The 15,260-nt window shown below is 52.3% G+C and overlaps 1 protein-coding gene across 1 annotated transcript in view; it reads right to left on the bottom strand.

Annotated features, from left to right (window-relative positions):
* Positions 1-15,260, bottom strand: part of NTN3 (netrin 3) — an 88,831-nt gene that overhangs the window by 42,265 nt on the left and 31,306 nt on the right. Inside the window, exon 3 of the mRNA XM_073362904.2 lies at positions 4,955-5,143. Coding sequence (XP_073219005.1) covers positions 4,955-5,143 — 189 coding nt within the window. The remainder of the gene's footprint in view (positions 1-4,954; positions 5,144-15,260) is intronic.

The raw sequence follows: 15,260 nt of genomic DNA, 5'->3' as shown, positions 1-15,260 counted from the left end.
TGGTGCATAGGGTAAATAGGACATCTGCAAGGAAGGCACCTAAAAATCCCCAGCAAAGAACACAGGCAGGGTAACAACAGTTTCTGCTTTCACAGTGCCGGGTTATGACGATGCCCAACCATCTCCAACCAGGGTGGACAAACAGGTTCAGAGAAGATCAGAGCTCACACAAATCTCTGTGCAAGACTCAGACTGAACTGTGGAGATTGGAAATAGTTGGCTAACTCGCTTCCACCTTTTCCAATGTAGTGTTCCCTCTGCTCTTGCTGGTTTGGGCTGGGACCAGCTGCAGAAGTGATAGAGGTCTTTTGGAGGGCCTAAGTGGCTCAGATAGAGCTGGAACTCAGAAGACTTCCAGCCTAGCTTGTAACAAAGAAGTCGGGAGAGGCCTCTGACCCATAAGAAAGGAAGAGTTATTTATAAAAGACATGCTGTAATTAAGGCAAGAGAAGGCCTGATTCTCCTCCTAGTGGATTCACAACAGTGCAAATCTGGAGTAAGAGAGATCAGAATCCGGCCCAGTATCTGCGGTGCTGAGCTAACATTGCCCAAGTCTGCAGTGTCAGCAGTGGACAGCATCCAGGACAGCACTGGGCAAGGAGTTCTATAGAGGGAGCACCACGTGGCTGATACAACGGCTCCTCCATGCATGGGGAGCTGCTGTACTGGCAAGAGAAGCCTGAAGAAGCCAGGCAGAGAGAGAGAGCTTGAAGCCACATTCTGGAGGGCTTGGCAGGCTGAGGGCATCGCTTTCTAGCCTCTGCAGAACTGAACAGCCAACCAGCAAAACATGGGCCACTGTGGGAGTCACACACAGCATTGGCTGGAGCTGGTCAGAAGCATAGCAGCAGTGGCATGGGTACTGACTGAGCAGATCAAGGGCAGGTGTGTAAAGAGATGAAACAAAGGCAGAAATAAAGCACTGCCTCAGCAAACTGCCACCACCAAAACTTTCACAGGGCAGGTGTGTGAGAGAGAGGAGCGGGAGAGAATAGTGGCATAGGGAGCCGGAGAGATTGCGTTGCAGCAACAGTTCCTGCAGATCCCCTCCCTACCCCCCAGAGGAAATGACTCAGGGCTTTTTGGAGAAACCACAGGCTGACAAGTCTGCTGCCTGCCCTTCTGCATTTGTGCTGGATTGCAATATTTAGGGAATACTTTGCACTCAGAGCTGTTTCCTGGGAAACCATATGGCCTGACCAACAGAGCAGCAAGCCCAGAGGCAGGATGAGCAGTGTCTGGAGATGGCAAGAATGCTCCCACAGTGACAATGCAACCTGGGTATAGATCCCGAAACTGGAGACGCTGGAATGAAAATCTGTGAGGAAGAGACACTGGCTCCCTTTCATTCCAGCTCTCATGCAGCAAGATCCAGACGCGGGCATTACCACTCACAGTACCAGCCTTTGAATCCTGCACCAGTGCCCTGGCGTGTATATCCTATGCACACACTCATCACAGGGGGTGACCTCTGGCAGCAGGGCCCTGGCATGTGACACTGGCTGTATGTATAGAGGTTGGAAATGTGCAGCTTCCAGATAGTCCACGTTGCCCTCCTCCCTTATTCCTCCTCTTTCTTTTCTGCCGATAACATTTTCCTCCTTTGCATCCCTCACTGCTCCATCCCAAGTCTCTCCATCAGATGCAACTGCTGTTAGCATGTTCCAAGCCAAGACTGACCCTTGCCCCACCCATATAAAGAGGGGTTGGCAGAAGGGGAGCAGCAGGGAGCCAAGGCCCCTAAAGCAGAGATCTAACCATCCCCTCTTCCCTAAGGCCCTCAGATGGAGGAGGGAAATGGAGAATGGCGCAGCAGAAGGGGATATTTCCCATCCCCCACAAAGCAGACATAGGGGTTCCCATTTTACAAAAGGTGTCATCCCAAGTGGGTACTGAGACCCACCCCCAAAGAAAGAAAAGGAGGACTTGTGGCACCTTAGAGACTACCCAATTTATTAGAGCATGAGCTTTCGTGAGCTACAGCTCACTTCATCGGATGCAAAGAGTGACAAGTCTCCTGCACCTTCAGCCCCATGCTTGGATTCAGAGCTACAGCCTGATTCTGCAGCCGGCTTGGGCAACACCACATCTCTTGGGATAGTGGGGCATTGATGGCCTGGGAGCATCAGACCAGGGTTAGCCACTCAGCTGTTCTGCAGAGCTCTCTGTCCCTTGCAGGACTCCCAGAGGAAGAAAATTTCCCCTTGGCAGCATCACAGGGTGGGGGTGCACCACAAGCCACTGGAGCACTGCTCCTGCTCCGACGAGCCACGTTCCCTCCCTTTGCCACAGTAGGACACTCAGCTCACTTCTGGCACAAGGTGCTCGACATAAACCACACCCCACTTGGCTCCCACATCGAGCTGGGGGGCGGGGGGGGGAGCATTTCCAAGCCGAGTCACCGAAAGGCCAATGGTGTCTGAAGCAAATGTAAAATCCCCCAGCCACGGGAGAGCTGGTTGCCGAGGTGAGGCACACATGCATGGGGGGCCTGCCAACTCAGAGGCTCCACTTATTAAAAACGATTTGTTCTCAGTTCCTGATGCCCTGGCGGCAAGGCAGGTCTCAGCTGTCTGTACCAGCGCCAGACACAGTCGCGCCTCTGCCACTGCTGCTTTTCACTGTATGAGACGCTCGTTAAAACGGGGACTTTTCCCTCCTCCTCCTCGCATCCGCATTCGCGCCGCTCCCCGAAGGCGGGGTGGGATTTGTGTACGTCATGCACTAGGGCTGATGAAGAGGCTACCAACTTGCCCAGCACAAAGCAACATGCTTAGCTCCCTACCTTCAAATTGTTCTAATCTGCCAAAGAACAGGGGCCAAATGTCAACGTTCTAAACCTATCCCACTGCTGCAAAACTGCCCCCTCCTCCCCAAAATCTTTAGCAGTCACTGTTTATGTGTAAGGCCTACACAAAAGCAACGTTTTGTGGTCTGGCACTCCTTCGACTCTGCAACACCCACAAGAAGAACGATCCACTGCATCCCCTCTCCAAGGCTGCCTGGCCCATCAGCATGCTCCCACCATGTGACTGGGTCAGGGCTGAAGTCCCTCCCAGTATGGATGGTCACCCACCACAGTCTGACACAGGCATCAAGGTTGGAGAAGAAGAGAAGCTCCCAACCTCCCAGATTGGAGTCCTTTGAGGTGGTGAACTGGCTTCTCCCAGCTCCCTCTCTCCAGCCTGGGAACTACTAGTTTGTGTAGGGTGAACCTCAGACCGCTGGAGCTGTGCTGGCTTCGATGCCTATCCAAAGCTTTTCTAAATATGCTGCACCTCTTGCATATGGGAAACCAGGCTTGAGATCCTGAGCGACCAGCCTGGTTTGTGGCTCTTTATGTGGGCGTGTCTGCTTCCAGAACCTGTAAGGAGGGTGGCAGAGGACCAATATGAACCATAATGAGCAGCCTGTTTTCTCAGACCTCAAAAAAGATCCGTTCTTGTCAGGGGGAAGGAGAGGTTGGTTCTAGATTGGTGCACAAACTTGTTGGAGTAAAGAGAGACTTATTTTACCCACCCGTTCCCTGGGCCCAACCCAGCCCCAAACAAGCCAATGGAAAGGCTCCCACCGGCATGACCAGAAGCTGAGAGATCCCTAAAGCCAGCTGCCAAGTGCATACTGGCCACTGTCTCGCACTGTGGTGGGTGGAAGAGTGTTCCAGAGTAGAAAAGAAAGACAAGACAAGGCCTGTGTGTTCCCAGCAGCCTCTCCGGCTTGTGCAGATAAGAGGTCTTCTTGATGCCAGCAAGGCAGCCCCACTCCCTTCTTGAAGAAACTGACAATCTCCATTAGACACAGTCCAGGGGAGAAATCCTGGCTCCATTGAAGTCAATGGCCAAACTTGTGTTGACATCAGAGGGGGCAGTATTTCATCCCAGGTAAATAGCTTTCCCAGCGATGGCCTAGGTGATGCCAACTGTCACTTGCTCTGTTATCTGAAGCGCTCCTTTCCTTGGGGAGACTGTGGTCATGCTGCATCACAGAGGAAGTGTGCTGTGAGGGGGGGTTGAATGAGAACAGCTGGCTGTAAGGATCTGCCTAAGGCAGAGCAAAAACCAGGGAGAGGATAAGTCCAACAGTGGGCAGAATCCAGTGCAGATCTGATCCAATTTTCAGTGGTGCTGAGCACTCCAATTGCAGTTAACAGGAGCTGTGGGGCACAGCCCCCCTCAAGCACCAGGTCCTAGAAGTCAATCTACATTAGAAAACTTGCACCAGGGGAACTAAAGTGGATCTAGTTACACCAGTGCAACCCCCTACAATAGACACACCCAAATCAGTTCCAGTTGCATTTAAACCAATGTAATAATTGACCGCATTAATCTAAATCAGGTTGAAAGTAATTTCCATCCTTTTAAGTGCGTCTACATTAACGGTTTGCCCTGGTGTAACTAGATCAATATTAAATGAATTTAGTTACCTTGGTGCATGTTTTCTAATATAGACAAGGCTTTAGATATCTATGTGTGTCTATGCATTGCCTCTTCGAGATGAAGGATGGGTGCATTAGACATCAGAAAGACAGACTAAGCTGATGGACAGATGGATTCCATCCTTATTGCCTGGGCAGCTGAAACTCACACACTCCCATCAGTAGAATGCTGGGATTCTCTGTGGGAGGAAGACAAGCCCAACCTGTTATTTGTCTCCCTTCTGCTCTCCCTCATGCTCCATCAGCTCATTGGGAAAGCAGCAGGGACCTCAGCCTGCAGCCAGAGGGAGATGACTGCCCTGGTGAGTGGAGTTTAGAACCTGGCAGGGGCAGCAGGACTTACGGTGCTATATAGGACAAACAGCTGCATTCAGAAGGAATTAAGTAGAGAAAAGTAGGTGTGCCCCCTTAGAGAGGGCAATGGTGCAGCCAACAGAGGAGGAAAGGGCTGGGAGATGGGGTCTAGGGGGAGAGGAAGGCCGAAGGGGGCGGATCCCCCTTGCTGACAGCTCCCCTTACCTTTGCAGGCCTTGCGGTCGGTGATGGATTTGCTCATGTCCCGGTAGAACCCCTCTTTGCAGTAATGGCAGTGCCGGCCGGCTGTGTTGTGGCGACAGTTGAGGCAGACACCTCCGCTCTTCCTGCCTGAGAGTTTGTACAGCTCCATATTGAAGCGGCAGCGCCGGGCATGCAGGTTACAGTTGCAGGCTGCAGGAGGAGGGGGGAGAAGAGGATGAGCAGGTGAAAAAAGGGCTCAGGGACCAGAGAAGAGTCCCCTCACGCAGCCTCCAACCCCAGGGCCAGACCCACTCAGAGGATTGCCCTGGCCAGGATGCAGACTCAGAGCCACTAGCAAAATTTCAACTCAAGGCACTAAGCCAGAGGAGGTCGGAGTGAGCCACCCAACACAGAACGTCCATAGACGCCTCGAAAGGGAGGCCCGATTCAAGCTCTTGTACTCAGGTGGTGCAATCCCCCAGCGAGGTAAGTGGGGTCAATGTTAGCTGAGAGGTCAAGGACTGAATGGGCCAAAGAGCCCAAAGCACGGCTACTGCACCTCCTAGGCATTCTGTGTGTGCAGTGCAGGCAGGAGCAGAATGGTAGGAGGTTGATTGGCTACAGATCAGTGAGTAAGGTTGGGACAACTAGTTCAGATCAAATCAACCTGAGCCTTCACCCCTAACTTGGAAACAAACATTCGGAAACTTCTGCTAGTTCACTCGCACTCACATGCTATTTTTCCTTTTGCTCTTGTTTGTGCCCTTGCAGGCCACAGCTGTGAACAGAAGCTGGAGAAGCCAGAACTCCCACGAAAAGGCCTGTTCTCATGAGACCTCCCTCCCATTTTGCAAACCTGAGAGAGGTACTGAACCTTTGGCTTTGGCCCATCGCTGCAGAGAACAGATCCACACTCAGAGGGGATTGCAGGTAAGGTGTTGTAAGTCATGCGCAGACTCCCTGGACGTATTGTATACCCACTCACCACAGTGTCAGGGAGTCTAAATCAATGTAATTTACACACCTAGAAATCAGGAGGTGTAAATTACAGCCGGGAGTATCCAGATATTCATCTACCCTCCCCTTAGTTGTTTTTGTTGCTCCAGGTCTTCCATCCAGTGTATCTGAGCTCCATCGGCTGAGACTTGCTTAGGCACAGTGGGCCAAGCGCAGGAGTGACGGGAAAAGAGAAGGGAAGCGGCACACTGGGTGGTATGGGGTGAGGGAGCGACTCTGTGTGCACCACAAATGTCATTGGGAGCTTTGCCATGGACTTCAGCCGGAGCAGGATCAAGATCTGAGGCTAAGGACAGAGGAGGTCTCAGGGAGCCGGGAGGGCATCTAGGTTGGTGCAACACCCATGCTGAGGGGCAGGAGGCACTGCAGGCTACACCGGTCTAGACTGCCTTAGACTTTCCTCTGAGCGTTTGGTGTACTTCTTCTTATACAAGGCAGGGACTGTCTTTGTGTCCTGCGTTCGTTCGGTGCCTAGTACAAGGGAGCCTGGTCCAAATAGGGCTCCAGGGTGTTACCACAATTCAAATAACAACCACCACCCTGGAGATCCAGCCAAAATCTCAAAACCTCCAGCACCCCATACCAGGCTAACTCTTCCCAGCCTCCCCTCACCCTTCACACACACACCCCCACGCCTTTCTCCAATGAGGCGCAGAACCTGGGCTAATGGAGCTTGAAGCCAGAGAGAAGAGAGAGGGAGGAACCCCTCCCCGGCAGCTGCCAGATCTCGCCCAAGTCCCCTCCATGGGGTGGAAGGAGCAGGTGCCGACCTTTATCGCACCCCATAAACAGGCTCCCCACAGGAACTTGTCTCCACTGCGGGGGGAGGGGGGAAGGAGAGAAGGGAGAGGGGAGGAGTAAACAATCAACCCAGAGGGCCTCTGAGGAGCTAGGGGAGGGCAGGGCGGTGCTGGCAGACAAAGGACCATGCAGCAGGCAGAGGGGAGGAGGGTTCAGAAGAAGACAGCTGCCCAGCGCCTGTTGTCTAGTGTAGTTCCCTCCGAGGAGCCGTGATTGTCTCATTGCCCATCGACTGGCTTATGGCTTCGCTGCTGGCAGGATGGCTGAGGAGACGGGGAAGGGGAACGAGCAGCTTGCCTCCATGTGTTCTCCAGATGTGTAATATCCTCTGTGCCCCGTTGGGCTGGGTGCTGGGGAGGTCGCTGCTGAGGACCTGGGGCATGTGGAAGGGGAAGGTGGGAGGCCAGTTCTGCCTTAAATCATAGACAAGTGCAAAGTGGATGGTTAGAATGAGACACCCAGCGGAAAGGCCAGCTGAGCACCTGCCATCCTGCTGCCACGGCATCTCCCCCCTTGCTGCCAACAGATGGCAGCTGCCCCTGGCACAGAGCTACCCGGAACATAAGGTTGAATCTGCTTCGCACCCAGCCCCCCCGTGGCAGCACACAGTATGCTTCTGGGAAAGATTGGGAGAACCGGGCCCTGGCACTGAGCCACTTGCCATGCCACCTGTGCGCCCCCTGCTCACATGGCTCGTGGCTCCAACCTGCCTGTTACAGAAGGCTACACACAGACCTGTATTGCTAGGTGCTCCTTGCTGATTACTTGAGACTCATAACTCCCCAGGAGGTCATTATTATTATCCCCATTTTAGAGATGAGGAAACTGTGGCACGGAGAGGCTAAAGCCCAGAGCCTCAAAGGTATTTAGGCTCCTAACTCCCAAGTGACTTACCCAAGGCCACCCAGTATGTCAGTGTCAGAGAATGGAGACCAGGTTTTACTGCCTAACCGCAGCCTTGCCTGGTAGCTTTCACTTTGGGAGGCATGCCCCACCTTTCTGACCAGCCTGTCTGCCCCGTGGCCATGAGCTGTAAGCCTTCCCCCCTGCCTCTCCCGGGGGCACAGGCAGGGTGGGATTCATTCTGGGCTGCACACACGATCCTCGCCAGGCTACCAGATCTGTGTCACCGCAAGTCCAGAAGATCCTTTTGTGTGAAAAAAAGCCACGGAAGCGCCCCACTCCCTTAGGCTCTGCCCTATTAAAGGCAATAGAGGTTGTGCTATTACTGTCATGGGGGCAGAATTGGGCCCCTGAGGTGCAAGGAGAGTTATGTTTGTTGTTTTCTGGCCTGTCCCCACAGCCCTCTTCCCCAACAGCCCCCAGTCTGGCCCTTTAAAAGGACCACCCGCTTTGCACTGGGTTGCGGGGTGGAACGGCAAAGCTCCTTCTGTTGTTGTGCAGTGCCAGGCCCATTAGGGAGCATGAACAGTGCCAGCTGTGGCCAGGGTGCTGTGGTGGAGAGGAAGGGCCTGGTCTCCAATCTGCTAGCCAGAAGCAGCAGAGGAGAGAGCTGCTAAACTCGTTTTATTTCAGATCTCCCCCCCCACACCACACACATACCCTTTATTTTTTATTAGCCGCAGGAACCCAAAGGGGAGGGGGGGGAATTCCAAATCCACGTGTGTGAGATAAAAAGGAAAAAGCGCTGCCAGTTCCTGTTTAACACTCTCGCAAAAAGATAATGGGAACAAGATTTCCTTCGGCGAAGCCCAGCACCCTCTCCCTCCCCCGCTTCTCTGGGAACTTGAGGCTGGGTGAGAGTTTTTCCAGGCATACTGTGAAATTCATTAACATGTCAGCCCAAGATTTAACTGCTGGGCCTGCTTGTCATTGTGTGAAATTTCCTCTCCCAGCCCCCTCCCCATCAGCTCCCAGCTTCAACCCTTTGCAGAAGCCGACAGAAGAAAGCTGGGGAGGGTTAACTCCTCAAGGTCAAACAGCTGCCTGCTGCCTATTGTCAAGGCCCCTCTCCCCTGTCTGCTGCTTTCAGGCCCAGCCTCAGAGGTGGGGAGACACTGTTGAATGGTAGGGGTGGGAAATGGGGTTCCAAACCACCTTGTGCCTTCTCCCCAAACCAGACCTCTGTACACCAAGAGCCTTTCTGGAGGTGGGAAAAAGCTCAGCGACATTTTTCTGCCCCCGGTTGCAGTATTTGCCATTCCCAAATGTTAAAAAATCACAAGTCAGCACCCCCAAAAATCATGAGATTGGTTTAAAAATCCTACCTTTTGGGTTTCTTTTAGTTGCCTCTTTGGTTTTGAGCCATGAGAGCTCATATTTGCTCCACAACCATGAGGGACAGAAACTTACTTTTGTTTTAAACCAAAGCTGAGATTCTCACATAAGCACATGACTTCAGGAGCTGGAGCTTTAAGAAAAGCATCGAAAATGGTGAGCTTTGTGATGACATCACGCGAGTGGGAGATACTGCTGTGATTTTTCCTTTGTGCATCTGCTGGGCTTTTGCATTTCCACCTTCCGGCCTGGACCAGGAGAGAAGTGGCAGAAGAGGGAACAAAGCTGTTCTTATAGCATTCCAACCTAATGGGACTCTCAAGAGAAAGAGGCTCTCAGGGGCTTAGTCCCACGTGAGGGCTCCTTCCTCCAGCACTTCCACACCGGTCTTGATTCTGCGGGGCACTGAGTGCTCCCAACTCACTTGGAGGCAAGGATGACTAGGGTTAGGCCTGTGGCCTAGCAGACAGGGCACTGCATTGGGGCTCAGCAAACCTTGCTTCTTTTCTGGCTCAGCTGCTCAGTGAGTCCCAGCATCTTGTCTGAGAAATAGGGACACTGATCCTTGCCTCCTTTACCAAGTGCTCTGAGCTCTGTGGCTGGACAGAGCTAGTTAAGCAATAGGTGTTAGGAGGGTGCACAGCACCTCCCAGTTTCTGGCAAGCGGGGAGGAAATCCATTAACATTAATGAGACTGCACCCAGGGGCTACAGGTGCAGGTCCTGATTCTTCAGCCTCAGAAGGGCCTGATTCTTCTCTTCCTCCCGCCCACCGTTGTCCAGGCCTGATCCAAAGCCCGCTGCAGTCAGCAGGAGGCCTCTCATTGACTGCAAGGAGTTTTGGGTCAAGCCAGTAAATGGGAGGGACGCTGTGGAAGTCAGCAAGTTGCAGCAGTGGCAAATCAGTATGAAAGGAGAACTGGGCTCTGAAGGCTCTGGAGGCTTCTCTGAACTGAACATCTGACTCAGGCTGAGGTCCAGCACTGCTGTTGAACAAGCAATCCATCCCCTCGTGCCATCCACATGTCCCCACAATAGGGTTTGTGAACATAACAAACCAGCCAGGAACGCTCTGGGAGGAGGCTCCCATCACATGCGATGACCAGACGAAATCAGGGAGCAGCTGCAATGCTGCCCCCCATCTTCAGCCTAACTGGGAGATTGCATAGCCCACCATTGCTTCCTGACGCGGCATCGTCTCCACTGACGCTCTGCCACCGCTGGCCAAGCAGGGTTTCAGGCCTTGTATGACCTTGCAGGGATAGGACATCACAACCACCCAACCCAGGCGGTGATGGAGGGCTAGAGACGCTGCTCACCATTACAGCTACGAACCGAGGGCAGCTCCCATCACGCTGCCGGTTGCTCACACTATAAATCTGAGCTGTGGTGGGGCTGCAGCTGGTTCAGCAATGCCAAGTGCAAGTGCCCCACTTCCACCTTGCTCCTCGCAAAAGGAAGCCCCATTGCAGTATTCCCCTGGAGGCGGATGGGGGCTGGGCTGGGGTGGAAGTGTGGCACAGACGAGGGGAAAGGTCAGGTAAATAATTGGCCAGTCTTGTCCCATTTCGCTCTCTGCCTCCAGTTTAATGAGTGAGAGAGTAACTGGCGAGGGGCCTGTTGCAAAGGAGGGAGAAAAAAGTGCCGGGGAGCAGCCCAGGTAGCCCAGCAAGTGATCGGATTGTCACCCCAACTGCATCCCACTGTCCAAGTCCTGGCCCTGCAGGAGCTCCTGAGCCCATTTCTGACACGGCCTCAACCCCGAGAGGTCCCATGCAGAATGCTGGGAACCAGGGGTCTCAATAGCAATGGAAAGAACCATTGACTTTACTGAACCCAACTACCAGTGCTCAGGACCAACAGACTCCCACACGCCTGTCCTGCTGGCTTGCGATGGATCTCCTGTGGCACCTGGGAGGGGTTCTTTGGGGAGAGCTGCTCCCTGGGCTGTGCCATAGGCCTGGAATCTGTCCAGGGTACTCCTCCCCCAGGAAATGACTAGCTTGTACTCTTAGAACAAAGAGACGGTAACGTTCTACTTCCATCCCTTCGTCCCCCACCACTTCGTCACTGGTGCAGCTTCGATGGTAGCAATCCTGGGAGAGCGAGTGAAGTCAGGGCAAGAGTATTTGAACCACGCAGGATTAGGCGACACGAAGTGGGGTTACAGTGTTGGCCTGGAGCTCTTCCCACAGGCATCACTGGGAAAACGCTCTGTAGCATCAGTGGCAGCTGAGATAGACCAATGAGGAGCACCTGACAATCTCACCCATGGGGAGCAGCTGCCAGCCCAGCACCTTGGCTACTCTATTCCCTCAACCTCTGATGCTGCTGGTGGAGTTGCACAGCTGCTAGCCACAGTGCGAAATTCTAGGGAAGAGTGTCTGGCGAGGACAAGGCGCAGAGGGCCACATTCATAAAGGTATTTAGGTGCCTAAAGATACAGATAGGCGCCTAAACAGCGTTATAAATCTGGCCCCTAGAGACCAGTGGAAATCCAGCTTGGGAGGCCAGGTTTGAAGGTGGCATGCGGTCCATCTGGAGAACCCGAGTTCCACAGGACGGTGGTTGTGCTAAGAGACAGGAATGCCTCATTAGCCAGGGGTGCACGGATCCAACTGGGGAAGAGAGGAGGGGCAAAGCTTGCAAAGCGCGCTCCTTCTGTTCTCAGGCTCAGCCATCCACATCTTCTAGTGCTAAGCAAACAAGCTTCCCTGGGACGTGTGCTGTGACTAAGAGCTGGGCTGGTGCAGCTAGCTGTCTGTCTCACATTAATCACTAATTAAAGGCTTGAACCTTCCCTGCTGTTTGGGTATTAATAAGAATTTAATTGCACAGTTTGGAGCTAATTACATGGTGCCTTGCTTCCTTCCTTAGACAGTACGCCCCATTAAACAATCACAGGATGAAATAAACAATCCCATGATCAACTCATTTGCAATAATAGCCTAATTCAACTTAAACCCTCTGCAATGGGGCAACTTCTGTCCTCCTTTCAAGTGTCTTGGGGACACTTTAGCCTTCCCTGATCTAGCTGGAAACTCCTTTGCACCAACACTCTGCTGCTCCCTGTGCCATGGCAGGGAATGTAGCCCGGGCAGTCCCAGGGAGACAATCACTAACAGCAGCCACCTCCTGCTCTCCCCGAGGAGATGCCTTCTCCTTCCAGTACAGACTGGCAACAAGTGAGCACAAACAACAAGGGTGGGAGGTGAAGTGTTTCTGGTCGTGCAGCTGACACTGGGGACAACTGGGCAAGAAGAGAGGATGATGGAGCCCAGGCTGGCGAGGGATGGGTAGAGGGATCCCTCACTCGGGGATGATGGAGTCCAGGCTGGCGAGGGATGTGTAGAGGGATCCCTCACTCTGGGGATGATGGAGCCCAGGCTGGTGAGGGATGAGTAGAGGGATCCCTCACTCAGGGGATGATGGAGCCCGGGCTGGTGATGGATGGGTAGAGAGATCCCTGACTCACGAGATGATGGAGTCCAGGCTGGTGAGGGATGGGTAGAGGGATCCCTCGCTCAGGGGATGTGGGACCCAGGCTGGTGAGGGATGGGTAGAGCGATCCCTCGTTCAGGGGACGATGGAGTCCAGGCTGGCGAGGGATGGGTAGAGGGATCCCTCACTCAGGGGATGATGGAGTCCAGGCTGGTGAGGGATGGGTAGAGGGATCCCTCGCTCAGGGGATGATGGTGCCCACGCTGATGAGGGATTCGTAGAGGGATCCCTCACCCAGAGGATGATGGAGCCCGGGCTGGCGAGGGATGGGTTGAGGGATCCCTCACTCAGGGGATGATGGAGCCCTGGCTGGTGAGGAATGGGTACAGGGATCCCTGATTCATGGGATGATGGAGTCCAGGCTGGCGAGAGATGGGTAGAGGGATTTAATATCAGTACTGGGCAAATTAGTTGAAACAATAGTAAAGAATAAAATTGTCAGACACATAGAAGAACATAAATTGTTGTGCAAAAGTCAACATGGTTTCTGTAAAGGGAGATCATGTCTTACTAATCTATTAGAGTTCTTTGAAGGGGTCAGCAAACATGTGGACAAGGAGGATCCAGTGGACATAGTATACTTAGATTTCCAGAAAGCCTTTGACAAGGTCCCTCACCAAAGGCTCTTACATAAATTAAGTTGTCATGGGATAAGAGGGAAGATCCTTTCATGGACTGAGAACTGGTTAAAAGGCAGGGAACAATGGGTAGGAATAAATGGTAAAAGTTCAGAATGGAGAGGGGTAACTAGTGGTGTTCCCCAACGGTCAGACCTAGGACCAATCCTATTCAACCTATTCATAAATGATCTGGAGAAAGGGGTAAACAGTAAGGTGGCAAAGTTTGCAGATGATACTAAACTGCTCAAGATAGTTAAGACCAAAGCAGACTGTGAAGAACTTCAAAAAGATCCCACAAAACTAAGTGGTTGGGCAACAAAATGGCAAATGAAATTTAATGTGGATAAATGTAAAGTAATGCACATTGGAATAAATAACCCCAACTATACACACAATATGATGGGGCTAATTTAGCTACAACTAATCATGAAAGAGATCTTAGAGTCATTGTGGATAGTTCTCTGAAGACATCCACGCAGTGTGCAGCACCCGTCAAAAAAGCAAACAGGATGTTAGGAATCATTAAAAAAGGGACAGAGAAGAAGACAGAGAATATCTTATTGCCCTTATATAAATCCATGGTACGCCCACAGCTTGAAGACTGCATACAGATGTGGTCTCCTTATCTCAAAAAAGATATACTGACACTAGAAAAGGTTCAGAGAAGGGCAACTAAAATGATTAGGGGTTTGGAACAGGTCCCATATGAGGAGAGATTAAAGAGACTAGGACTTTTTGGCTTGGAAAAGAGAAGACTAAGGGGGGATATGATAGAGGTATATAAAATCATGAGTGGTGTGGAGAAAGTGAATAAGAAAAAGTTATTTACTTGTTCCCATAATATAAGAACTAGGGGCCACCAAATGAAATTAATGGGCAGCAGGTTTAAAACAAATAAAAGGAAGTTCTTCTTCACACAGCACACATTCAACCTGTGGAACTCCTTGCCTGAGGAGGTTGTGAAGGCTAGGACTATAACAGGGTTTAAAAGAGAACTAGATAAATTCATGGAGGTTAAGTCCATTAATGGCTATTAGCCAGGATGGGTAAGGAATGGTGTCCCTAGCCTCTGTTTGTCAGAGGGTGGAGATGGATGGCAGGAGAGAGATCACTAGATCACTACCTGTTAGGTTCACTCCCTCTGGGGCACCTGGTATTGGCCACTGTCGGTAGACAGGATACTGGGCTGGATGAACCTTTGGTCTGACCCAATATGGCCATTCTTATGTTCTTATGATCCCTCGTTCGGGGCATGATGGAACCCAGGCTGGTGAGGGATGAGTAGAGGGATCCCTCACTCAGGGGATGATGGAGCTCAGGCTGGCGAGGGATGGGTAGAGGGATCCCTCGCTCAGGTGATGATGGAGTCCAGGCTGGCGAGCAGAGGAGAGAGAGCTCCCTGAGTCTGGGAATTCACTGGGAATAATTATTTAACGGAACAGTCTCAGCGAAACCCTAGAATGGCCAGTCCTGCCAAACCCACAATGGATTCGAACTACGCCCCTGCTTTTGCTGGAGGATTGCCCAGCCGGGATGCTTGCAAGGCACGGTTGCTACTGCTAGCCTGTGGGAGGGGGAATCTAGACCCAAACACCCCCTTCACCTCCCACCCTAAAGAAATACATTGTGCCTTATGAAGAAAAGTCTACCGCCATGGCTGAGAGCACTATGCAGCTTACATTGGTCTCATGCGAGCACGCCAGCTATTCTTGCAGTCCCCTGCAGGTTTGTATACAAGCACGCCAGAAGAACTGCCACAAACCTCTCTAAATTCACACAGACTCCCTGAGGTTCGGCAAAGCCCGGCTCATTTTTCCCTGCTCTTCCAATTTTGTGTGACTTTGGGAACAACGGGGACCAAACCCGCTGTCAGAATCCCCCAAGGAAAGCTGCTTCTCGGAGATTTTTCAACCCTGTTTGGCAGGAGCAAGAGGTTGGAAAAGCAGCTGAGCATGTGGAGGCTCAGTGCCAACAGTCTGAGGTTCAGCCATCGTTAGCCAGTGCCCCGCTGGCTAGTAACCATCTCCCTCTGCTGAGCGCCACCTGAGCAGCTCTTGGTGATGCTACATGCTGCACCACAGTCATTTGCATTTGGCCTATGCCGGTGGCTACTGTCCATTCCAAAACAGCATGGCTCCTCCTTCCCGTCAG

This window comes from Lepidochelys kempii, chromosome 10 (assembly GCF_965140285.1).
Source record: "Lepidochelys kempii isolate rLepKem1 chromosome 10, rLepKem1.hap1, whole genome shotgun sequence".
Lineage (NCBI taxonomy): Eukaryota > Metazoa > Chordata > Testudines > Cheloniidae > Lepidochelys > Lepidochelys kempii.
Note: the sequence above shows the minus strand (reverse complement) of the source record. Positions and strands in the feature narration are given on the sequence as shown.